At 35.9% G+C, this 26,948-nt stretch overlaps 2 protein-coding genes, 1 non-coding gene and 1 pseudogene across 4 annotated transcripts; 2 read left to right on the forward strand and 2 right to left on the reverse strand.

The window, feature by feature from the left end:
• LOC145643130 (uncharacterized) overlaps positions 1-26,948 on the reverse strand; it is a 313,811-nt pseudogene that overhangs the window by 161,632 nt on the left and 125,231 nt on the right.
• Positions 6,486-9,324, forward strand: LOC145641937 (elongation factor 1-alpha). Its single transcript, XM_081692967.1, has 3 exons — positions 6,486-6,553; positions 7,558-8,039; positions 8,150-9,324. The coding sequence occupies exons 2-3, from the start codon at positions 7,578-7,580 to the stop codon at positions 9,029-9,031; spliced, it is 1,344 nt and encodes a 447-aa protein (XP_081549093.1). The 5' UTR covers positions 6,486-6,553; positions 7,558-7,577; the 3' UTR covers positions 9,032-9,324.
• On the reverse strand, positions 12,614-12,685 carry TRNAP-AGG (transfer RNA proline (anticodon AGG)). The gene has a single exon. It is a non-coding gene; the product is annotated as a tRNA-Pro (tRNA).
• On the forward strand, positions 12,719-17,009 carry LOC145556213 (uncharacterized). Of its 2 annotated transcripts, none has more exons than XM_081617863.1 (2): positions 12,719-12,910; positions 16,179-17,009. In XM_081617863.1, exons 1-2 carry the CDS (start codon positions 12,838-12,840, stop codon positions 16,826-16,828), a joined length of 723 nt encoding a protein of 240 aa, XP_081473989.1. In that variant the 5' UTR covers positions 12,719-12,837; the 3' UTR covers positions 16,829-17,009. The 2 variants fall into 2 exon arrangements, with proteins under 2 accessions (XP_081473989.1, XP_081473988.1); XM_081617862.1 differs by having other exon boundaries at positions 12,722-12,910; positions 16,173-17,009.

Here is a 26,948-nt window from a genome sequence, read left to right on the forward strand (position 1 = left end):
TCAGAGTTATCTTTCCTCCATTAGAGCTGAGGTAAGTTGTTTTTCTTCTGTTTCTGTCAATGATGAACTGTAATGGTTCCAATTATTGAATTTTGTTTATATATATGTAAATTTAAATACTGAAACATAAGTTTGGGTTTTTGTATTAAAGGAATCTTGAGGGTTATTCCACTTTTTGAACCCCTTTTGATTTATTGATTATACATTTTTAATTTTGATTTGAATTTCTCTATTTTAATTGGTTTCTTATGGTCGTGGTCAGATGGCTTTTTGCTGCTGCTCATGGGACGACTCTGGATGTCTAACTTTTCTTACAATCCCGGAGTGATTCCTTATGGAAACCAACTGCTTGAAGAGGGAAAATTTGTGAGTCGTGAAGTAGTTTAGAACTATTTTATAAACATGTAGATTACCTAATTTATTTGTTTAATTGTGTTTTAAGTTTCTCAAATTTAATTGATTTTGGGTTTCTGATGAGTTTTGTTTTTGGTTTTCATCTTATGAGGAGCATTTCGGCTTTTTGTTTCTATACATAGATGCTGAGTAGGTAGGCGGCTATAGCAACAATGGTGGTGGCTTCGAAAAGGGGAGAGAGAGAACGAGAGAGAAAGAGAGTGGGGACTAGGGTGAAAAATTATGTAGTAATAATCAGAATCGAACAAGTACAAGAGGAGGATAAAGCTTATGCTCGATTGTTTGAAGCTATTCAATGGTAAATCCTCAAATTTTATTTTTGTTTTTCTTCTCCTCTATATTCCATTATCGTTATTGCTTGAATTGAGGCTTTCTTTGCCTTTCAATTCCATCAGTTTTAAGTTTTGTGAACTCAATTTTAGGGTTTCTTTCTTTTGACAGGGCGAATATAATATGATTTTGTGTTTCACAATTTTCTATTTGAGACTAAAGTCATTCATATAATCAAAATTTTAGGGGTTTGGAGAATGAACTTTTTTTTCTCTCTTTGAATCACGATTATGATGTTACAGGGCTTGGGATTTTTTGAAGATGAGTCCAATTGTTGCTGCTCTAACTCAAAAGATTCTACTCCAATTTGATCTTGTGACTCGGCTTAGTCTCCAGAACCTCTGGACATGTATGCTTCTAAACTTAGTATTTAGAATTAATGTCTAAATTATTCGTTTCTTTCAATTCAAAATTATTCATGAATTTGTAATTTTAATGGCCAAGTATTATTAAATTATTAATGCTCATGATTAATATTTTGAAATTATTTAATGGTTATTTGGTGCATGAATAAATTTTAGATGACTTTGCTATGGTTGATTGTTGTTATGGTGGTTACATGACCAAATTAAGTGTTATATTTTTTGCTCTTTTGGTTACCGATAATTGGTATTAAAAGAGGTGTTATTGTTAAATGTCCGTTTTAGAATTTTGATGATATTTGCTTGAATTTTGATCTAGGTTAGAGTTATATGATTCTATGGTGGTTGTTACTAGGCTGCATCCGAATCGTCTGGTTGCTGCTCTTGTATGTTGTATGCTTTTGATGTTTGTAGTGTTTGCCGCAATTTGAGAGTTCAAAAAGTGGAGCATTTATTATTGTAATATTGCATTATTGATTAGGATGCCTTAAATATGTACATTGATAGGGTTGAGATTATACCACCAATTCATGTTTCATAATTCAGAATGAATTTAAAGACTTGAACACTACTCAACATTGTTAGATTTTCAATATATAAGAGTAAGGTATGAAAGGGACCATAACATTCACATGAGGGTGTTTGCAATTAGTTTAGTTTTAAAGTATTAACAATCATTGTCATGACTTGAGATGCTTTAAAGTGTAATTTGATTTTAATTTTGCAAAGTCGAATTATAATTTTAAAGTACATGTGTAATCCATTGTAAATTTGTTCTAGGCTATTTTGGTATTGCCTTTTACTTGCCTATATTAATGGGATTTTATTAGGAATTGATAATGTGATTGATTGCGTTTTCGATTTGTTTGATTTACATCTTGTACTTAATTTAATTTTTATGATAAGTTTGGAAAATATGGGGGATTATATTGAATTTTATGTGGTTGGTTTTAATATGATCTGATGGGTCTATTTGATTTATATGATTTGATGCGTTGAATGGGCCTATTTCATTATAGGATCTAATAAGGTATGTTTCCTTATATGATCTAATGGGTTTGTTTGATTTTATATAACTAGGCGGTCACGAGATGTCAAAATGGAGAAAAGAAGAGGTCAATGTTGAGAAGCTGATATTCGGTTATGTCGTGTTTGAGAATGTGGGCTTCCAAGCTTTTTTTAACTCCATTGAAGTAAAGATAATGCTTTAATGTTGTCGGCTATAATTTGTATATTTTGTTGTTTGGTTTTGTAATTATAACCATTACTGTGGTAATATTTTTAGTTAACTAACCGCATAGACCAATGTTCTTTATGAAAATGTACATGGATAAAATTCAATAGTCAATAAATTTGTAAAATATATAGGGTGAGCAAAATATATATATGAGTGAACAAATTCTTTAGATGTGTATAAAATATTTAGGGGTGAGCAAATTATTGTGTGTAGTGGTGAAGTAATTTGTATATAATTTTTAGAGGTGAGCAAATTTTGTAGGGGTGGGGACGTAGGGTGAGTAATGAGCAAACTATTAAGAGGTGGATTGTATACTTGTACAATAACATTCGTAAAATTCCACTCACAAGGTCACGTGTAGATTATAATATTGTATACTTCATCTATTTTTAGGAGTGTGCAAATTATTTATTGGTAAGCAAATTCTGTAAGGGCAAGTGAACTATTTAGGGGTAAGCAAGTTATTGAGGAGAGATCATTTATATTGGATTTTTAAGGGTGAGTAAATTATTTAGGACAAAGCAATTTATTTATGGGTGAGCTAATGGTATACTTTCTCTGTTTTTTTTAGTTAATATCTTTCTATTATCACATTTGCCAACACATGTTTTTACCGCTTAATAACTTCAATTATCAACATTGTATTTAAAATTATAAAAAGTGGGTATTAAAAAAATATACATATGTATGATTCAAACAAATCTCACATGATTATATTTTATCATATATATAAATCACAAAAGCGAATCAAAATGTAGTAAGTGAATATTGTATAAGTCGAAAGGTGTCAACTAAAAAAAAGGAGGAAATATAATTTTTAGGGATGATTTAATTATTTTAGGAGTTCGGTCAGGAGTTACTTGAGTAATTCGGTTAGATTTACTTAAAGAGTTCGGTCAGGGGTTACTCGGTCAGCGGTTACTTGAGGGTTCATTCAGGGGTTACTTGAAGAATTACTCAGTCCAAGTTTAGTCGGTCATGGGTTACTTAAGATAAAGGAGGAGAGGAAGGGGAGAAGGAGAAAAAAGGGAAAGGGAGGTAGAGAAACAAGGGCCAAAATAGAGAGAATCATCAAGAGAGAGAAAGGGAACTATGAAAGCAAAGGGTTTGAAGAGATAGACAAAGAAGGGCTAAGAGGTAGGGCATGCCGAAAGATAGAGTACCAGTTCAAAAGAGATAAGGGGTAGACTAGAAAAAGGGATAAAAGCCAGAAGGAAATAAAAAGTTAGAAAAAATGGGAAAGATAGAAATATGGGTTATGAAGGAAAGAGGATAGATAGAGAAAGGCTAAAAAAAGATATAGGGACAGGAGAAATGCAAGGGGATTGGAAGAGAAATAAAGAGAGTGATAAATAGAGAATAGGACTGAGAGAAAAGGACAGAGAAAAAGTATATGATATAATAATAAAGAACGAAGGAGAAGGCTCGAGGGAGAGAGAGAGAAAGGGAGTAAATGCGACCTATAATTTTCGATTATTGTTTTAACTGTTCTCACTTATTTGAACTCAATATTGTCACAACATATATTATCACACAACAACTTTTTGGTGCAACAAGCCACATCGTGTGGCGGGGGTTACCCGAGTTATTTTGTTAGGAGTTATCCAAGTTTTGTAGTTAGGGGTTACTCGAGTTACTCGGCCAGGGGTTACTTGTGGGGTTCAGATAGGGGTTACTTGAGAGGTTCACTCGGTTAAGGGTTACTTGAGGGATTACTGGATCAGGGGTTACTCGGTCAAGGGTTACTCGGTTAAGGGTTAAGTGAGTTACTCGGTTAGGGTTTACTCGAGTTAATAGGTAAGGGGTTATTTAAGTAGTTCGGTCAGGGGTTTCTTGAGTAGTTCGGTCAGGGTTACTTAAAGTGTTCGGTCAGGGGTTACTTGGTCAGGGGTTACTTGAGGGTTCATTCAGGGGTTACTTGAAGAATTACTCAGTCCAAGGTTAGTCGGTCAGGGGTTACTTAAGAAATAGGAGGAGAGGAAGGGGAGAAGGAGAGAAAAGGAAAGAGAGGTAGAGAAACAAGGGCCAAAATAGAGAGAATCATCGAGAGAGATAATAGGAACTATGAAAGCGAAGGGTTTGAAGAGAAAGATAAAGAGGGCTAAGAGATAGGGTAGGCCGAAAGATAGAAATACCAGTTCATAAGAGATAAGGGGTAGGCTAGAAGAAGGGATAAAGGCCTAGAGAAAAAAAAATTAGAAAAAATGAGAGAGATAGAAATATGGATTATGAAGGAAAGAGGATGAGATAGAGAGAGGAAGAGAAAGACAAAAATTGGAGCATCAACCATACAAAACACACAATTTAATCCAAATCTAAATGCACATTGATCAGATCTGGCTAAAATAATTCATAAATTGCAAATATAAGTCTATCAATTTGAACATGTATAAATTTACAAACAAATAGTAGATATAAGTACAAATGTGTCAATTTTAATATGTATATTATCAAATGGAACATGTATAATATTTTAAGATAAGCTAAGCTATGCCCAATTCAACTTACAAATCAATAGCTTAATAGATGGGCCATAAAATCATCTTTTGTTAATTTGGTACAACAACAAAAACCAATCCATTCACTAAAAAAGAACGGCCCATAATTGCAATTCACGTTATAATTTCTTACTACATATATAACAACAACGATATTACTAATTCATATATAACAATAACATTATATTTGTAGATACAACAAATATTATGTCAAAATAGAACAAATTAATTACACATTTACCTTAAGTGCTATGCAAAACTATTTCGATTCGCCAAAACTAACTTGAGCCGAAGGTGGTTCATCCAAGCTGAACCTCGTTTGAGCCGAAGGTGGTTCATCCGAGCCGAAGGTGATTCATCCGAGTTGAAGGTGATTCATCCGAGCCGAAAATGGTTCATCCGAACTGAGGCTCATCCAAGCCAAAGAATGTTCCCCAAACCAAAGCTCACCTGAGCCGGAGATGGTTTTGATGCGGTGTTTTTCAAAACGCCGAGATTTTAGCCGATTTGACCGATACAAACTAAATTTCGCTCGCATTGAACCGATGTTATCTCACGGCTGGCTAATTTTCAGCGAAGTTCTTGCTTAAGAACATGCAAATACATCAACATATTTAAATTTAAAATAAAGCAAGACTAAGCCCAAATCAACTTACAATTCAAGAGTATAGAATCATCTTTCCTTAATTTGATACAACAATGCAACAACATCACTATTTACATAATTAACATACACATTTTAAATTATTGCTACATTATGAATTGACAAGAATACCCAATAATTATACTAAATTATTGCTACATAAACAACTACAACTTTATCAATCTATATATAATGATAACATTGTATTTATAAAAAGCAACAAACACTATGTCAAAACACAACAAATTAATTATACATTAACGTTAAGCGCTAAACTAAACTTTTCCGATTCACCATACGAAGTGCGCGCATCGCGCGAGCGGGGGCTCGATAACTAGTAATGATAAAAACGTGTCAACTAATAAAAAACGGAGGTAGTAATATGTTGTTAGATAGGTTTTAATATAAAGTTTCATAATATAATTTTTATAATAATTTTTATCAATATTTAATTATACTTCCTCTGTTATAGTAAAATATTGGCAATAATTGGACTTTTACATTATTCATCACGCATTCACGCTTGTTTGACCACATATTATGATTAATACGTAAAGTAAAATAAGTTATGTGGGGTCTTGTTAGATTCTTCTCGTAAGATACTTTTACAATATCATTTTTTTTTTAATATTTACTCTTATATAATTATAGATGTTTAACTTATAAAATGTATTTTGAAATGCGTAATTTCATCTATGTTGTAATATTTGTGGAATAGAAGAAGTATAAAAATAATTACAATATTTGACCGTGTCATGTATTAATTATGGGATAAAGGGGGTAAAAGATTCGTAAAACTAAACCTAGCCTTAGCTTGAAGGTAAACAAGTAACCCTAAACCCGATTCATAAACAAGTAACCCTAAACCCGATTCATAAATCCCATTTATTCATATAAAACGGTAAACCCGAAAAGAAGCCCAAGGCCCAACGGCATGAGCGCCATCCTTCTTCCTGAATGCCACCACTATAAATTCACCTCTAACGTAAACCCTATTTCATTTCTGTCTCTCTTTCAATTCTCTCTCTCAATTCTCAACTGCGGCTAGGGTTTACCAATCTTCTCTCAGGTCAATTTCTCTCTCCTCTTTCTCAACTTCTGCTTCATTTGCTAGAAACTTCATCTCTGTTCTTCTAGATTCATGTTATTCATTGTTTGATTGATTGTTTTTTTCGAATTTTTGTAATGTTTGACCTCTATTTTTGATTAAAATGTTGTTAATTAGTGATGAAATTGCTCGTTTTCAATCTAAATATGTGTTTAATTTGATTTTCTGTATTAGATATTCGTCGTTTGATGCTAAATTGTTGTTGTGTTTGTTGATTCGTTGATTTTGAGATGAAAAAGTGATTTGCTGAGGTGAATGTATTGTAGTATGAGATTGTTTAGATCAATGCATTAAAGATGATATTCATGAGGCTAAGTTCCTCTGTAAATCGATGAATTAACAGAGTATTCAGATTTGGCTGCTCCTATTAGTGGATGTGTGTTTGGAATATCGATTTTGATGAAGTTTATATGAAATTGATGTTGTTATTTGTATATTTTGTTCAAGTACTTCATGATTAAAGAAATTTGCATGTTCTCACATTTGAATGTTTATATGTAATAACTTTATACTTCAGAAGTATTTTTATGTTTGTGATTGAAAATTAATCAAATCAGGATTAACCAGACAATGTACTTTATGTCATAAATTGAAATCGTTGACGGATGAGGTCGATATCGTAAGCCTTAGTTTAAAATTGTAAATGAATGATTTGATTGTGGATTGGTAGTGCTCATGAGACATGTTATGTGATCCTCATGAGCCAACTATCGATTCATAATGAATTAGTAATATGGTCAGGATAGCTCAGGGGTAGAGCAAGGGGTATTTAATCCTCTGGTCACCAGTTCGAATCTGGTTCCTGGCACATGATATTTGATTAATTTGCATCTTGATTATAATCCCTACAATTGTCCCTGAGGTTTAATCATGGATTTCTCTGGTACATGGTGATTAATTACATTTAAATAAATATGTATGTGCTGGTTTATTTGTTGCCTTCTAAATTGTTGTTCTTCTTACAGATCTAGATTAAAAGGTTACCATGGGTAAGGAAAAGATTCATATCAGTTTGGTGGTCATTGGCCATGTCGACTCTGGAAAGTCGACCACCACTGGTCACTTGATCTACAAGCTTGGTGGTATTGACAAGCGTGTGATCGAGAGATTCGAGAAGGAAGCTGCTGAGATGAACAAGAGGTCCTTCAAGTACGCATGGGTGCTTGACAAACTTAAGGCCGAGCGTGAGCGTGGTATCACTATTGATATTGCCTTGTGGAAGTTTGAGACCAACAAGTACTACTGTACCGTCATTGATGCCCCTGGACATCGTGACTTTATCAAGAACATGATTACTGGTACCTCCCAGGCTGATTGTGCTATCCTCATTATTGACTCCACCACTGGAGGTTTTGAGGCTGGTATCTCCAAGGATGGTCAGACTCGTGAGCACGCTCTTCTTGCCTTCACCCTTGGTGTCAAGCAGATGATCTGTTGTTGTAACAAGGTATAAATTAACTCTGTTTTGTTGTTATGCAGTATACTAAGTCCTATGATTTAGTTTGTTTTAGTTTTCATTGTTTGCACTATTCTGATAACACTTTGTTTTCTGTATAGATGGATGCCACCACCCCCAAGTACTCAAAGGGTAGGTACGAAGAAATCGTCAAGGAAGTCTCCTCATACCTCAAGAAGGTTGGTTACAACCCAGACAAAATCCCATTCGTTCCCATCTCCGGGTTTGAGGGTGACAACATGATTGAGAGGTCCACCAACCTTGACTGGTACAAGGGACCAACCCTTCTTGAGGCTCTTGACTTGATCAACGAGCCAAAGAGGCCCTCAGACAAGCCCCTCCGTCTTCCACTTCAGGATGTGTACAAGATTGGAGGTATTGGAACGGTGCCAGTGGGACGTGTTGAGACTGGTGTGTTGAAGCCTGGTATGCTTGTTACCTTCGGTCCCACTGGACTGACCACTGAAGTTAAGTCAGTTGAGATGCACCACGAGTCCCTTCCAGAGGCTCTTCCCGGTGACAACGTTGGGTTCAATGTTAAGAATGTTGCTGTCAAGGATCTCAAGCGTGGTTTCGTTGCTTCTGACTCCAAGAATGACCCTGCTAAAGAGGCAGCCAACTTTACTGCCCAGGTCATCATCATGAACCACCCTGGACAAATCGGAAATGGTTATGCTCCAGTGTTGGACTGCCACACTTCTCACATTGCTGTTAAGTTTGCTGAGCTCGTCACCAAGATTGACAGGCGTTCAGGTAAGGAGATTGAGAAGGAGCCTAAGTTCTTGAAGAATGGTGACGCCGGTATGGTTAAGATGATTCCCACCAAGCCTATGGTGGTGGAGACTTTTGCTGAGTACCCACCCCTTGGTCGTTTTGCCGTGAGGGACATGAGGCAGACTGTTGCTGTTGGTGTCATCAAGAATGTTGAGAAGAAGGATCCAACTGGCGCCAAGGTGACCAAGGCTGCTTTGAAGAAGAAGTGAACAGATTTTTCGTCATTTGAGACAGATAATTGCTGTTATGAGTATACAAACTTGTCTATCAGTAGTTTCTGTGTGTTTTATTTAGACTTGTGTTTTCTGTGTCTGCAACTTTTGCCGCCAGCGTCTTCCAGCACTTTTTCTCAGTATTGGGTGCTGGATCGACGGTGGCATGATTTTGGTCTGCGGCACTTTGTTTCTTCTGTGTTTTAGACTTCTGATTTCATATCCCCTTTGAAGGGCTCCTTAAAAGTCTTCTTCTGCTGAGCATTTAATCAAAGAACTTCATTTAGTAATTAGTATGGTGTTTCTTTAGTATATTGTAGTTGATGTTGATTGCTTTTTTTTTTTAATTTGTATAGTTGTATGCTAAGCTATGTGCAGCAGTGCAGGTATATGATATTGCATGTTTTAAGGAAATTTTAGATACATGAACTCTGCAATATCGTATAAGCAAGTGTAGAGCAGACAAGAAGGATTATAGACGTGATGAAAAAAGGAGTGAAAATACGTGAGTATTCAAATTGTGCTAATTGTAGCCGAAATAAATCAGAAAAATATGCAATTTAAACTGAACTCATTAAAAAGTTGGCTTTAGGTAGCCTTAAGAAGAAAAAAAAAATCCCCCCAAAAAAGGTTGCATTAATTTATATTTTTACTGATTGAAATGAATATTTTATGAGAAAAGGAAATTAGGAACTGAAATTAAACTGAATTCAACAAGCCCTTAGTTTTATTACTTAATGAGGGAACTCTTGTTTTTAATTTTTAAGTCCAACGATTGATATTTACATGTATGATCTGATTTTCACAACATGTCTTTTACTACCTCCGTTATTTATTAAGTGCAACAAAGGAATATTTTATGTCTCACAACTAATATCTCTTTGTTGCACATAATATTTAACGAAGTTAGTATATAGTTTGAATAGTTTTGTGATTAAGCTTATTTAGCTAGTATAGAAAATTAAAGGGTAAGGTATAAGGTATTGATAAAAGAGAGACTTGTGAAATGGTTCACCATTGTAGCAATAACACAGAGGGGACAATTCAATCAATGTAGATTGAGCTTTCGAGGATAAGGTAACTTCTTTTGTTTCAGCAAAATAGCCACACTTGAAATAACATGTTTCGGGCAATTCCGATAACGTGAGTCCTGGGGTCTGTAAAGGTTTACCGTCCAATTGAGCACTTATACGGTCAGCACAAATTAGCTAACTCAGGGGATTATCCGAGGATAACCGCTCCAATGCTAAAGTTAGTACTTTGATGAGGACGAATGAAAAGGATAAGAAAGTATTTCTAGGAATTACAGAGAGAGAGAGAGAGAGAGAGAGAGAGAGAGATTGTACCTTAATTATGAAAATATGTTTGGGTATTTATAGGAAGATAACCAAGCTGGTGCTACCTATCAGCATAGGTGGCAAACCGATCTTGTATGCAGCATGTGCCTCCGTGGTCTGAAGCAACTTTCCACGTGGCCGAGAAAAGGGTCGTCACGGACGTTAAGCTGATATGCTAATCAACAGATGATTAGCAACGCAGTCTATTTTAACAACTAATTACTAACGATGTCGGCACTATCCCGTACAACTAGCCCCCCAAGTGAGAATGTCAGTAAAACTGACAGTCTCACTTTCGAAACCATACTTAGTAGGTAGCCCGAGTGTATCAATACCACGACATTGTGTGAAAAAACATGATAGAATTACATTAAAAAAATCTCCGATTTGTCCCCAAAGTGAGCAAAGTACCAATAGTGCTTTTGAATCGTGATGATTGACTATTTTATTATAACTAGGGCAGCTAACGCGCACGATGCGCACGCATAGTTAGTCATATTTAAATGCTCTTTCGGCTTGATCTTAAAATCACAAATTTAGTTGCTGGCAGAATTAATGACAAAAAATATGTAAACAACTATGTTTATGGGTATAAATGTCCAAGACAACTAACATTAATGCATGAGAGAAAATAAGTACATAATTGAATATTTTAGAGGGTATAACTGTCCAAACACTATTCATTAAAAAATTTTAAAAAAATTTGTTCAATTTTTCATTTCTTAGCCCAAAATGATTTACCATGTATTTACACATTTTAAATGGTATAATTGACATTACACTATTCACAAGAGTAATTTTGTACTTTTTATAAGGTAGGGATAACAATAAGTAATCTATTAATCCTTCTGTCTTAATAATTTAATTTGTCTATCAAGACACATAGTATTAGGTGCACTTTTGAAGTGTGGTTATTGATTGGTTTTTAATAAAACAAAAAAAAAAAAAAAAAAAAAAAAAAAATTATGAGAGATTTTTATTTTTGGAAACAAATCAATTCATTAATAAAAAGTCATCCGACATTTACAAATGAAATCTAAATTAACAAATACATAAAATTGAATCAAATTAGGTTTTCCTACATCAGAGCTACAATCGTTGAAAAGATCTTGCACTGTGGTACATCTCTCGCACACATCGCTGGAATATACAACCTTTTCGGAGAGACGGTCTAACGAGTTGTTGTAGCCGTAAGGATGATTCTCATCTGATTCGCCTGAACGCATTTGAAAATTTGACAACCGTTGCAATCCCGAACAAATCTTTACCAAAGAACTGACAATAGGGCAAAAGATAATTACTTTTTTGATGAACCCTAACACACAAACAAACCCTAAACAAAAACAAACAACTAAACTAACGAAAACTAACGACTCCACCATAGGGAGACACTCCACCATAGGGAGACGGACGAATATCTACACTACTTGTGTAGATTTATTGAAATTCAAATTGCAAAACTAAATAAAATTAAAGGGAAAGGGTCGGAAATAGTCTAATTTCCGAAGAAATTAGACTATTTCCAGCCTAAACGGCCAAGATTTTGGAGAAACCCTAGAAGAGAGGAGGAGATGAGAGGAGAGAGAATAAGTTTTAAGTTTAGCTAGTTTATAAATTATGAGAGATAAGAAAGGGTGTGATTGTGTGGGACCCTAATTTTTTTTATTAAAAAAGCCTAAATAACACATGGTTCGATTATAATGAAACAGAGGAAGTAAAAAAATACTAATTAAAACAAATGTTACCAATCACCATATAAAATTCCCTTGGATTCATCTCATTTGTTGTTCATTGTTTTATACCACAATACAAGTACATGCTTTAGGTCAAATTAAAAACCATGAGTAGTTGCTATTTTTATTAGAAATCAAGATTCATCACATTGAATTTGGTTACAATTGTTTCATGTAGTGTAGTATCTAAATATCAAAATTTTATAATATACACTAGTATGTAGTGAATGATTTGACAATACAAGTGGTCAAAACATGTATGTTGAAAACTTTCACAAAATGCAAGTAGAACAAAAAACGGATGAAGTATTTTCTAAGTATTCGGTTATCAAAATTTCATAATTTACACTACTTTGTAGAACATAGTGAATGATTTAAGTGGTCAAAACATGTACGGAGTATGTTTGAAACTCTAACAAAATGCAAGTAGAACAAAAAAGAACGGACGGAGTATTTCAAAGTATCATTTCTTTTAATGAATCATGAACAATAAAGTAAAAATTAAAAAAGGGGCATTCCGAGAATTGAACTCGGGACCTCTCGCACCCTAAGCGAGAATCATACCACTAGACCAAATGCCCTTTCTTGTTTAAATTTATCGATCTTATATATAAATAAATTATTAACGAACCACTGTTTATAGGCTAAAACCCTCCCTAAGACCTTCGAAAGAGTTGTCTCCATTTCTCCGATTTACAGAGGAAAGAGAAAATTAAATTAAAGTTGCTCAAAAATGGCGAGAATTGGATTAACCTACTTGATCCGTTCTCAAGCGACTCAACTCATTTCCAGAAATCTTTCTTCAGGTACGCACATCTTTTACCCTATTTGCTTGTACTATTTGCTACAAATCTCAGAAATATTTCATTTTTATTGCAAATTTGGTTTAAATTCTATAAATTTATTCATTTTTATGGAAATTATCATTTAATTTGAGTACCCAGTTTGATTTTAAGTACTGGGTGTTGGGTGTATTGTATTTTTATGTGAGTATGAATTAGCTTAGATTGAGGGTGCTAAGAAATCGAAGGTAGTTGGAGTTTGTTTGATTTAATTCTTGAAGAATGATGGGTGATAAAGAGTGAATGGTGACTCCTGTTTAAATTGTTGATGTGCAATATAGATGTAGTTATGCAGTTGATTGTGATATTGGAAATGGTAAATATTTTTGATTGCATATGTGAGGTGTCTTCATCAATGTTAGTATAGTCCGGTTCTCCGGTGAACGAGTGCCTCGAGCTCTCGACTACTTGAAGAAGCTTTTGTATTGGATTTATAGAGTTACTGGAGATTAATGAAGTCTTTTAGAGTTTTCATTTGTTGAGATTGGATTTGAAGGAGAGGGAAGTTTACTAAAAGTTTGACTCATTTTAGGTTTGAGATAGTTGGGAGATGAAATACAGTAGTGTAGATATGAGCAAGCTGAATTTGATATGGGACGATTATTCTAAAGCTCGACTCATTTTAGGTTTGAGATAGTTGGGTGGAATATGAATATCTAACAGAGGAGGGAAGGAGAAAGGAGCACAGTAGAACAAGTTTTCGATTCTGACTAGTTTAGTGAAATATGTAAACAGTGGACACTTTAAGTATGCTGCTGGAGGGACGACCAGAAAGTGTATCAAGCATATTTCAAATCATACCATGTCCAAAGGTTTAGAAGTTACCGGAGTAGCTATATTATGTGATGGTAATCATTGGATTTGGGTTACTGTAGTCTGAAATCAAAAGCTGTTGGAGTTCAAAGTTCGGTTTTGTGCTCAACATTGAGTTAAAATTCTCTCTCATGTTGCTACTGCATTTTTTGTGTCTCCACTCTCCAGTTTGGGTGTTAGTTCTATGAATCTTATCTCCCATTTTAGTGTAGGTCCGTCCTAATTGCAATTATAATTTAAGGGTGATTATGACTACCCTTGATGTGCTTTGCTGAACTCTGTATAGCATGATTTCTTTATCTAGATATATCTCATTAACCATTGAACATGGTGGTTGCAAAGTCGACAAAATATTTCCGTTGGCCACAATAAGCCAGCTTCTAGTAGGAATTGAATTAGTTGATTATGTGTAGCTTGCAATCTCTGAACTCTCTTCTTTGAATGATAATATCTGATGACTCTAGTAAGTGAGAATTCAATGGCTAGGATCTTATATGAGTGATGAGTTGAACATGTTTGTTCCTGTAATGTGTAGTTGTTGATTTGATTGTTTTAGATTAATGTGGCAAATCTTCCATACTTTTACGTTTTAATGTGAGCACTTGTTAGATTTGTTCCAATGTTCAAGGGTTTAAAATGTTGATTAGCCCTGCTGGCTGACCATTTGCTCTTCTATTGTTGGAGGAATGTTAGTAAGGTTGAGTTAGAGAATTTTTCTGAAGTAATATAATGTTAAATTATTTTTGTAAGCGAGAAAGAGTTGTACGCATCAAAGATGGCCTTCTTTATGCACTTTAGCTGTCCTTTGTTGGTTCTTGGCTTCTTGCACTTTGTCTGGGATCTTTTGTAATGGTGGTGATCTGGTGAACTAGTGACTAGTTTCATATGCAGGAGTCTTTTCTAGATTGATGGATTCTCAGGTCTAAATTTTTGTGGAAAGAAATGTTGAGGCTTCATACTCTCTCTCACATCATTAGTGAATTTAGGCTGTTTCTACTGAGTTGCGTTAAAATAATTCTATATTGTCTTCCTTTCCGTTTCAAATCTAGTCTAGTGTATGTTTGAGGGATGATGTGCTGAAATCCTGAATATGGGAGTTGAATAGCTACCTGCAACCTGCTTACCTGTGCTTCTAGAAGACTTGTTTTTGTTGGAATTTTAGGTTGCTAAGGAGTGGAGGATATGCAAGGAAGACAATAACCTTGTTGCATAGCAAATTGTAGGTGAATAGAAATGGAATTGCATGCAGTGCTACCTCCACATTGGCCAAGAAATCTCTTCTTTTGTTCTTCTCTTCCTGCTTTCTTCTTTTTAGATTGGTTATGGATAGATTATGTTTTCGGTGATACTAGCTTCAACTGCTCCTAAAAGGCACCATCATAATTTTTACTCAGTCCCCTTTTAAGTTCCAAGAAAGTTTCCACGCTTGTGTTCGGCACATTAATTAAGGGTTGTGGTTGAATATGAACCAGACTGACATGATGATAGAGAGAAAATGCTGTGAGTGATGGAGTGATAAAAATGAAAAGTTAACTTCAAATGTAAGTGTGAACATTCTATTTGGATAACCTAAAAAGTAAAAAGCAAGAAGGTTGTTTATAATAGGGCTGAAGGGAGATCCTGAAAACTTGTTCACGAATGGTTTTTTCTTTAGTCAAACACAGGTATGCGTCCATTGTCTAAGTATAGACATGAATATATTTCTCTATATATTTGGTCCAAAAAATGAAAAGCTAAACTCATGTCCAAGTGTTTTAGAATCCTACATAAATACTTGTGATAAAATGAAGAGTATGAGTATCACCGCATTTACTCTAAAGTCAAATATTAATCCCCTGCCTCTGCTTATCTCACTCATTGTTATGAACTTACGACATCACTGACATGATCATAGATGATCAAGCCTTGCTTACCTCCACAAAACTAGTTTAGCTGCTGTAAGGTTATGCTTGCCTAAACCTATTTTTGGTTGGTTGCTATACATCAACTAGGGGTTAAGAGACAGAAGAGATAAGAGTGATCCTTGATACAAATGAAACCTGGGACTCTTTATCCCAACCAGCTCCCCATTTAAAACTAAAGTATATTATTACAAGAATTTAGCCCTGTTCTGGCAATGTGTGCAATGATATTGGCTGTTTCTATTTTTCTTGTAATGACATTGGAGCTTGTTGATCACAATGAGACAAAATAGGATACAGCTGCTCTAAAGTTGAGTGATGTAATGACACACTATACTCTTGTATGAACCCATACTTGGTTGCTGATTAGCTCGCAATTATGAGAATTTCCTGGATAAGGTGCACATCATATACGTGACATATTTCCTGTGACAATTTTTCACCATCATATTATATGCTCTTTGGAAAGTCCTAAGGTCTTTTTGGTGTTTCATAATTGTTTGTTAATCCAGTTTCAGGTTATAACAGCATTAGGTCAGAAGCACCAAGACTATACCCAAATGCAGAATTATATTCTAGCTCTTCTATTCTAACTACTTTCCAGAAGAGGTGGGCATCTCACAGCCCTAAAACACAAGACGACAACAAGATCAGCATTGGACCACGTAAAGGGCTAGAAGCTGGTGAAGATGGCAAGGATGCTGGGGTGGCCTATTATGGTCCAATTTCATCCACTATCAGGAAAGTGAAGCTTCTCTCCCTTTCCACCTGCTGCCTATCTGTATCTTTGGGGCCTGTGATAACCTTTATGACATCCCCGGAAATGAATGTGATCTTGAAAGGTGGTGTTGCAGCTTCTGTCATGTTCTTCAGTGCTACTACCACTGCTGTCCTTCACTGGTTTGTGAGCCCTTACATTCATAAGATCAGGTGGCAACCTGGTTCTGATACCTTTGAGGCAGAAATGATGTCGTGGTTGGCTACCCCAATAACCAAGACCATAAAATTTTCTGATATAAGGGTCGCAGAGACCAACAGGCCATTCGTGACGTTCAAAGCTAACGAAACCTTCTATTTCGTGGATGCAGACCACTGCCCAAACAAAGCTTTGCTTGCCAAATTGACTCCGCAGAAATCTACTCATGACTCTGCCTTCAAGAACTTGTGATTGAACAATTGCCCAACGGAGATTCTGTAGTATACTATCTCCTTAAGTTGGTTTCTTTGAACACTTCTTAGTCTACAGTGACTTTTTTTAAGTGAGTCAAACATTGAATTGCCTGACAGATGAAAACACAATGTCCTGAGGTTTTTGTCTATTATAAGTGAAATAATGCGCTTGTTTATGATGTTGGAAGTGCATTGCAATAGGAAAATTTTGCTGAAGTGAGATCATTACAAGACCCTCTAATCTATTTTTGTCGTTCTGAATTCCTCCCCATCCCTCCGTAGAAACCAAAAAAAGCAAAGAATATACTACCTCCGGTTCTTATTACTCGCAACAAAGGGGTATTATTTGTGAGAGATAAAATATTCCTTTAGTGCGAGTAATAAGAACCGGATGTAGTATCAATTGTTGAAGCTCTAAGTCCTTGCTAGAATATGATTTTGTTTGATTGCCAAGACGATATTCATTGAGTTTAACCGACTCAAAACTTAAACGGTTATGTTGATCTTAAGTTTTGATGATGACTCAAGGAACCTAAGCAAACCCATAAGGGTTTTAACCTTTGTCTATTAGCTTTGATGTGTTTGACAGGTTCCTATTGGCAACGAAGTTCTAGAGTCAGAATGGAGCATGGAACAAGTCTTAAGATTGAGCTATGGACGAGCATAGAAGACAATCAGAAACCTAGTTCCTTGAGTGAGGAACTGAAGCTCCAGAGTCGAAGCTTCACTGAGTTCCAAGAAGTCTATTGTATCTTTATTACTTATTTTAGGCTTCTTGTGTTTTTGTTAAGTACTTTGATTATTGATAGGATTTTAAGTGGATTTAATTTCACTTTATAAAGATTTTATTTTCCTTGTTTAAAAAGATTCTATTTTATTTTCGGAAAATTATCTTTTAAAAACTATTTTATTTTCTTAAAGATTTTCTTGTTTAAATTCTATCCAAATATTTTGAAAAATCTGACTCGGTAATATCTCCTTTGAAAACTCTTTTTAAACGGATCTTTTACTTGGTCAAGGAGGTTGAGAAAATTAAGGAAACAGTAAACTACTTCCTCGAGTATACTTCAGCTTGTTGCCCAAGCCTCCACGAACTGAATTCCCTAGTTTCATGGGAGTTGTGGTGAAGTGGGAGTCAAGGCAGACGTGGGAGTTTTTCAACTGATCTCCTCTAGTATAAATAGGATTAGTTTTCTGTTTTAAAAAAGCACACTTGAGCATTACAATTCTTAGCTTTTCTAAAAGAGTCAAAAATCCACTTAAGTCCTTGAGTGTCCTTGTACTTAGCATCTTAGAGTTTTAATTCGAGTTGTATTGGGGAAGAGTTTGGGTAAACTCTAGAGTGTGTAGATTGCTTTGAGCGAAGCAAGGAGAAAGAGAGAGATTTGAGAGCTCAACTGATTAAGAGATCAGTTGAGGGGGAACTTAAGTTCGTAGAGGAACTTGAGTTTAGAGTCTTAATTTGTAATAGGTTGTTTGCCCTATTATTATTAAGAATTGAGTTTAAAATCCCTTGTGGTCGTGGTTTTTCTTCTTGATTAGGGCCAAGAAGTTTTCCACGTAAAATCTCTCTTGCACTTTAAAGTTTTTGTTTAAGTTTCTTTTAGAATTCCGCAAAAATTACCCCAGTTCCTCCTCAATACAATTCACCCCCCCTCTTGTATTGTTCATTCGAGTCAACAATTGGTATCAGAGCTGGTTCCTCGAAGAAATCAGGAAACCCTGACGAGTTAAGTTCCTGGAATCAAGATGAACAATCACGAGAAACTGGAAGAAGGCTACTCTACGCAGCGTCCTCCTATGTTCAATGGGAAATTCTACACCTATTGGAAGAACAGGATGGAAATCTTTATCAAAGCTGACAACTACCAAGTTTGGAGAGTTATCGAAGTTGGTGATTTTGAAATTACCAAAACCAACAGTGAAAATGAGGTAGTACCTAAACCTATGTCTGAGTTTGATAAGGAAGATTTTGAAAAAATGGAAATTAATGCACTTGCTGTTAAATTACTTCATTGTGGTCTTGGACCCCATGAACACAATCGTGTTATGGGTTGTAAAAATGCTAAAGAAATTTGGGATTTACTTCAAGTAACTCATGAAGGAACTAACGAAGTGAAACGCTCTAAAATTGATCTGCTTATGTCAAAATATGAACGGTTTGAAATGCAACCAAAAGAATCAATTCAGGAAATGTTAACTAGATTTACTAACATTATAAATGAGCTTGTTTCTCTTGGAAAGCAAATCCCTATTGATGAGCAGGTCAGAAAAGTTCTAAGAAGCCTCCCTCAAGATGAGAGATGGAGAGCCAAGGTAACAGCCTTACAAGAAACAAAGGACTTCACAAAGTTCAACATTGAGCAACTTGCTGGTTCCCTCATGACTCATGAGTTGCACCTGGGAACAAGCAACAGTGAAGGAAACCGAGGAAAAGGCTTGGCTCTCAAAGCTGGAGATCAAGAAGAATCTGAAGTAGATGAGGAAGAGGCTGCTATGCTAGTGAGAAGGTTCAAAAGAATGTTCAACAGAAACAACAGGTCAAGGAACTTCACCAAGAAACCCTCCACTTCAAAGGCTGACTCTGGTTGTCACAAATGTGGATCACTGGAACACTTCATTCGAGAGTGTCCACTTTGGGAAACAGAGAAAGGTAAAGGGAAGGCAAAGGAACAAGCTAAGAGCAACTACAACAAAACTCCTTTCAACAAAACAGACATTAGAAAGGCTATGATAGCTGCATGGGGAGATTCTGAAAGTGAGGATGAAGAGGAACAACCTGAAGAAGAAACAACTCATCTGTGTTTGATGGCCAAACGTGATGACAAGGCTTACAATGATGAGCTTGCTAAAGAGGTATTCCTTGATCCTAATATAATTAAGACTTATACTAAAGATGCTCTAATTGATTTAGTGTTTGAATTAGAAGACGACTGGACTCACACTAGTATACGTCTAGGTGAATGTCAAAGAGCTCTCAAAGTCTGCAAGGAACACAGTACGTGGATTGAAAATCAACGAACTGATGTTCAGAGTAGATTTTTTGAACTCTTTGACAAGAATCTTCTCTTAAAAGAAATGAATGAGAAACTCAAGTTGGAAAATATCATGGTTAATATAGAATTGACTCAATACAAACTTACTAATGCTGAAGTGTCTCCAAGTTCCTCCTCTGAATCCTTGCCAAAATTTAATGAGGATTTTGAAAAATTAAAATATAATTTTGATAAGTTAAGAATCGAAAAGGCAAAACTGGAGAAGGAACTTGAGCTTCGAAAAGAAAGAAACATTAGTCAGTTTGGAATTCCTAAGTGGATTGAGAATGCTCAAACCAAAAGAACTGAAGGTCTAGGATTCATACGGTCTAAGCATAAGGGCAAGAAAAAATACGTAGACCTGCCTAGTTATAAAGTATGTACCTTCTGTGGTAAGACAGGTCATCTTGTTGCCACTTGCAACAAGAAGGAACAGTCTGTTAGCAAGAATATTAGGCAAGTTTGGGTAAAGAAATCTGATATTGCTTCAACGTCCAAGGAACCCAAGGAAACCCGGGTTCCTGAATCTAACCAATAAGTTCTTTTGCAGGTCCTAGTGAGGGGAACAACACGTGGTACCTCGACAGTGGTTGTTCAAAGCATATGACAGGAGATAAATCAAAGTTTCTCTCACTAGAGGCCCATCCAGGAGGAACTGTGACCTTTGGAGACAACAAAAAGGGTGAAGTAATTGCTAAAGGAAAAGTAGGAAGGTCCAGTTCTCATTCAATAGAAAATGTACTTTTGGTCGAGGGTTTGATGCACAATTTGCTGAGCATATCACAATTTTGTGATAAAGGAAACTCTGTATGTTTTACCTCTGATTCATGCAACATCATAAATGATAAAACAGGAAGGGTTGTCCTTGAAGGAAATAGAAAAGGGAACACATACATTGTGGATCTAAATTCTGTTCCAAGGAACAACCTTACCTGCTTGAGTGTCATTCATGATGATCCTTTATTATGGCATAAACGCTTTGGACATGCTAGCTTCTCACTCATGGATAAACTTAGAACAAGGAACTTGGTTACAGGGCTTCCCCCAGTCAAGTTCCTCATTCAACATATCTGTGATGCATGTGTGAGAGGCAAGCAAGTCAGATCTTCTTTTAAAAGCAAAAACATGGTCAGCACCACAATGCCATTGGAGCTAATCCATATGGATTTGTGTGGCCCCATGCGTGTTCAAAGTAGAAGTGGAAAGAAATATGTTTTAGTTATCATTGATGATTTTTCTAGATTCACTTGGGTGATCTTTTTGTCTAGCAAAGATGAAACTTTTGATGAATTTGTGTCCTTTGCCAAAAGAGTTCAAAAGTCAAGTGGAAATCAGATTATCCACATTCGATCAGATCATGGAACAGAGTTTGAGAATTCAAGATTCGATGACTTTTGCAAAGAAAATGGCATGGATCATAACTTTTCAGCTCCGAGAACTCCTCAACAGAACGGAGTTGTTGAAAGGAAGAACAGGACTCTAGAAGACATGGCAAGAACTATGCTCATAGCAAGTGGTCTTCCAAGGAACTTCTGGGCTGAATCTATTAATACTGCTTGTTATATTATTAATAGAGTTATGATAAGACCAATCATCAATAAGACTCCTTATGAACTGTTTAAGGGGAGAAAACCCAATATTTCTCACTTTCGAGCTTTTGGATGCAGGTGTTTTGTCCATAATAATGGGAAAAGGAACATAGGAAAATTTGATGAAAGAAGTGATGAAGCTGTGTTCCTTGGCTATGCATCAAATAGCAAAGCCTACAGAGTTTACAATAAAAATACATTGTGTGTAGAGGAAAGCATTCATGTGATATTTGATGAATCTAATATTTTTATGAATGTGTAGGAACAAGACAATATTGATTATGAAATTGGTATGATTAGAGACAGGGAAGAAGATGAAGAAACCTCCAAGCAAACCAAGGATGTAAGTGAGGAACCAGAGCAAGAACGTCAAGAAAATGCTGAAGTTCCTGATCAAGAAATCCCGAAGGAACAAGATCAGGGAGAATCAGGCAACGAGGAAAATTCAGAAGAAATCGAAGAAGAAGTGCCTCAAATTGGAGTTCCTGCTAGAGAGTTTCATCCAAAGCCATTCAAATATCAAGGCTCTCATCCAATAGATCTTATTATAGGTGATATTGGTAGAGGAACTCAGACCAGATCACAGATGAGGAACTTCTGTGCCTTTCAAGCCTTCTTATCCATAATTGAGCCAAGAAATCATGATGAAGCTCTGAAGGATGCTGACTGGATAATTGCCATGCAAGATGAACTCAATGAGTTTGAAAGGAACAAGGTCTGGCATCTTGAAGAGAAACCAGAACACAAAAAGGTTATAGGGCTCAAGTGGGTATTCAGGAACAAGCTGGATGAATATGGAACAATTGTGAGAAACAAAGCCAGACTTGTTGTAAAGGGCTACAATCAGCAAGAAGGTATTGATTTTGAAGAAACTTTTGCTCCGGTTGCTAGATTAGAAGCTATTAGAATATTAATTGCTTTTGCTTCTTTCATGGGTTTCAAACTGTATCAAATGGATGTTAAATGTGCTTTCCTAAATGGTTTTCTTGAAGAGGAGGTGTTCGTGGAACAACCTCCAGGTTTTGAAAATCCCCAATTTCCTAATCATGTCTTTAAGCTTGATAAAGCTCTTTATGGGCTGAAACAAGCACCTAGAGCTTGGTATGAAAGGCTCTCTAAGTTCCTTCTTCAAAATGATTTTAAAAGAGGTAAAGTAGATAAAACTTTGTTTTTAAAATCTGAAGGAACTGATTTACTAGTTGTTCAAATATATGTTGATGATATTATTTTTGGAGCAACTAAAGAAAACTTGTGCAAATACTTTGCTGAGCTAATGAGTGGTGAATTTGAGATGAGCATGATGGGGGAACTCAACTTCTTTCTTGGATTACAAATCAAACAAACAGAAAGAGGTATTGCAATTCACCAACAAAAGTATGTCAAGGAACTACTGAAGAAATATAATCTTGACCAAGCAAAGACCAACCATACACCAATGGGAACAGGCACAAGATTAGATGAAGATCTACAAGGAACTAGTGTAGATCAAACCAAATACAGAGGTATGATTGGATCCCTTTTATACTTAACTGCTAGCAGACCTGATATTGCATTTAGTGTTGGCTTATGTGCAAGATTCCAATCTAATCCTAAGGAGTCACATCTTACAGCAGTAAAAAGGATCCTACGATATCTCAAAGGAACTGACCATCTTTGTCTCTTCTATCCTAGAAGTGATACTTTTGATTTAAAAGGTTTTGCAGATGCTGACTATGCAGGAGATCTGGTGAATAGGAAGAGTACTTCAGGAATGGTTCAGTTTCTCGGACCATGCCTAGTTTCTTGGGGATCCAAGAAACAGAATACAGTGGCCTTGTCAACTGCTGAAGCTGAATATGTGGCAGCTGCTGCCTGTTGTTCTCAAGTACTATGGATAAAACAACAACTAAGAGACTATGGTATGAAGTTTAATTGCATTCCTATCTATTGTGACAATACTAGTGCCATATGCATTTCAAAAGATCCAGTTCATCATTCTCGTGTGAAACATATTCACATAAGACATCACTTTCTTAAGGATAATGTGGAAAAAGGCTTAATTAAGTTAGATTTTTGTGAAACTGAAAATCAGATAGCTGACATTCTTACTAAGCCTTTGAGCAGGGACAAATTTGAAAAGATGCGCATGGAACTTGGTATGATACAATTGAGTTAGAAGACCTCAAGTTTCCCCAAGGTATAAGTCAATTGTGCATACATTATATGTATCTTACACAATGTGTATATGTGAAAACATAGTCCTGAGCATTAGAAGGAATGGCAATACATATGGGATTGTGGCTGTATGTGAAGAAATCAAATTGCACTTGCTTATCTATATTACTAACAAGCTATGTTGATTTGTTCCAAGTTCCTCCTAATATTTTCATAAGATTTTGTTCTATCACTTCTTGAATTAATTAGCTAGTCAGTTAATTAATTTTTATACTCTGAAAAAATCTTATCCTATTATTTTTTGAATTAATCTCTCAAGTTTATCCTCTTAAATTCAAATCTATCTTCAATTAAATATCCTAGTCTTTTCAAATTCTAGTTAAGTTTCTGATCAAAAACTTCTCTATTTAATCAAGACTCTTCATGTCAAATCACATTAATTGAATCTTCCGTTTAATCTGACCAAGTGAAAAGTAATTTCTTTATCCTTCTTCAAACGACACATACCCCATTAAATTCACCTTCTACACTATTCCACCGACCTAATTCACCTTTCAGAATTCACCCCACTATAAAATGAAACCAAACCCTAACCACTGTTCCTCACCACCCTACTCTGTAAAATACACACTTGTCTTCAGTGATTCTTCTCCAGTTCCCATGGAAATCTCACCAAAAATCCAAAATTCACCTCAAAAAGCATCACCCATGGAAGTTGAGACTGAAACCTCAACTCAAGCTATCACTGAAACCCCACAAAACAAACCCATGGATCGCAGTGATTCGAAGAAGAGGAAGATAGAGGTAGAAGAGGAATTGGACTACGAGGAACTTGGTGAACCGATTCAGGGGGAAAAATCAAAGTCACTTGTTGTCAAGAGGCTTGAAGCAAGCTCTGATCGATTCATCGCTGGTCTTTGCATTAATCTCAAGTGGTGTGAGATAAGTAAGTATACTGAACTTCTTGATATTCTTGAGGCTCAAAATTGGGTTAAGTTGTTTAGTGAATGTTATGACAATGTGATTGCTCATGCTCCGTTAAAAGAATTTTGTGCAAATTTTAAGAATGTGAATGGTGTGTGTACTAGCCGAGTTAAAAATAAGAAAATTAGTTTTGATGCTGATGATTTGGCTGCTGTGTTTGGAACTCCTAATGAGGGGTTTGATGAGTATTTTAAAGGAGAAACTGAATTAAGTGTTGATGATGTTTCTATTGAAAAGATTGTTGAGTCAATTGGGGGAAAAGCTTCCAAAGTAAAAACCAACCATAACCTATTCTCTCCTATCCAAAAATTGCTGTTTATCTTTGTCCATATGGCCATAATACCAAGAACTCAGCACAGGAACGAGGCAAATCACCTTGATGCTGTGCTCATGTACTGCCTTGAAAACAAACTACAAATAAACTTCCCTTCCCTAATGATCCAGCACCTCTCTCACTGCATCGCCAACCATTTGAAGGTTGGATATGCTAACTTGTTGATCACTCTCCTAGAAAGCTGTGGTGTCTCCATGACAAATTATGAACGTCTCAAACTAAAAACAAACCATTATGTGCAACCAAGAACCCTTGAGGCCAGAAACCTAACTGTTGTAAATGGAGTAACCCAATTCCTCTCCAAATCTCTTCCAAAAACCAAGCAGGATGAAGGAACTGTGAAGAAATTGGAGGAAGAGGAGTTAGATAGATGGCTGGAGGAGGAGGACAGTGAGGGTGAGGGAGAAAAGAAGACTAAGGAAGTGCTCATAATGCCTGCAAAGAGTGCTCCTAGTACTGGAAAGAGGAAGAGTACAAGGTTGGCTTTTAGGCCAAAAGGAAAAGACAAGGCTGAATCTACTGCTGTGGTAGATTTATGTGATGAAAAGGGAGAAGGGAGAACTTTGGTTCAGGGGGAACAGGGCACCTTTGTGCAAGAAACTGGAGGAAGTCAGTCTGTTCCAGCAGGAGAAGGTCTAGGGTTTACAGGATTTAACTCTGTCAGTGCTGCTTTGGAATTAAAGAATCTCAAGGATACAGTGCAAAAGCCGGTGGATGCACAACCTGCTCTAGTTCAGAGACTTGAGGCTCTAGAAAAGATGGTGTCAGACTTGGCAAAGGTTTCTACTGCGCTCACAACAGCAGTACAGCAGAGCACCTCCACTATATCTCAAGGGCAGTCAGATCTTTTGAAGAAGCTGGAGGATCTGGTCATTGAAGAAGTTTCAGAAGAAGATGCAGGAGAAGAGCATCTATCCTCTGCCCCTGAAGCCTAATTCTGTTTCTCTTATGTTTTAGCTATCAAACTTTTTGATTCTTGAACTTGGTCTGGATTGAAAACTTTGTTTCTTTTTGCTTCTTTTGGTCTGTAAACACTTCAAACAGGGTATTTTCTGTTGTTCCGATGTTCTGGAGGAACATCAGTTTGTTTATATGGATGTTGCATGCTTGCTTTTTGACTATTTGCATACTATTTCTGCCTATATGTGCTTTGTTCTATGCTTTGGATACAAACCATTATCATGGTGCTGTGTTTAGATATATATATTTGTGTGCATTAATTTTGATGAACGCCAAAAGGGGGAAAAGAAGGCAAACTCAATTGTTGACAAGCTCTCCATCTATCTAAAACTAGAAGGTATACTTTTCATTCAGTTCCTTATCTAAAATTTTTTTATAAGTAGTGTTTTCTTTTTCTGATTGTCTTTCAATTTTATTCATGAGTTTGCTTATTCTGATTGTCTTTCAATTTTATTCATGAGTTTGCTTAGGTTTGTCATTCATCAAAAAGGGGGAATATTGTTGATCTTAAGTTTTGATGATGACTCAAGGAACCTAAGCAAACCCATAAGGGCTTTAACCTTTGTCTATTAGCTTTGATGTGTTTGACAGGTTCCTATTAGCAACGAAGTTCTAGAGTCAGAATGGAGCATGGAACAAGTCTTAAGATTGAGCTATGGACGAGCATAGAAGACAATCAGAAACCTAGTTCCTTGAGTGAGGAACTGAAGTTCCTTGAGTGAGGAACTGAAGCTCCAGAGTCGAAGCTTCACTGAGTTCCAAGAAGTCTATTGTATCTTTATTACTTATTTTAGGCTTCTTGTGTTTTTGTTAAGTACTTTGATTATTGATAGGATTTTAAGTGGATTTAATTTCACTTTATAAAGATTTTATTTTCCTTGTTTAAAAAGATTCTATTTTATTTTCGGAAAATTATCTTTTAAAAACTATTTTATTTTCTTAAAGATTTTCTTGTTTAAATTCTATCCAAATATTTTGAAAAATCTGACTCGGTAATATCTCCTTTGAAAACTCTTTTTAAACGGATCTTTTACTTGGTCAAGGAGGTTGAGAAAATTAAGG

This window comes from Chenopodium album, chromosome 8 (assembly GCF_948465745.1).
Source record: "Chenopodium album chromosome 8, dcCheAlbu1.1, whole genome shotgun sequence".
NCBI classification, from domain to species: Eukaryota; Viridiplantae; Streptophyta; class Magnoliopsida; order Caryophyllales; family Amaranthaceae; genus Chenopodium; species Chenopodium album.

What these genes read in the sequence shown, in the direction of transcription:
- LOC145641937 (XM_081692967.1), top strand. Translation starts at nt 7,578, where the DNA reads ATGGGTAAGGAAAAGATTCATATCAGTTTGGTGGTCATTGGCCATGTC. An exon ending in TGATCTGTTGTTGTAACAAG is followed by an intron (nt 8,040 to 8,149) that starts GTATAAATTAAC and finishes TTTTCTGTATAG; the next exon opens with ATGGATGCCACCACCCCCAA.
- LOC145556213 (XM_081617862.1), top strand. Translation starts at nt 12,838, where the DNA reads ATGGCGAGAATTGGATTAACCTACTTGATCCGTTCTCAAGCGACTCAA. An exon ending in TTCCAGAAATCTTTCTTCAG is followed by an intron (nt 12,911 to 16,172) that starts GTACGCACATCT and finishes TTGTTAATCCAG; the next exon opens with TTTCAGGTTATAACAGCATT.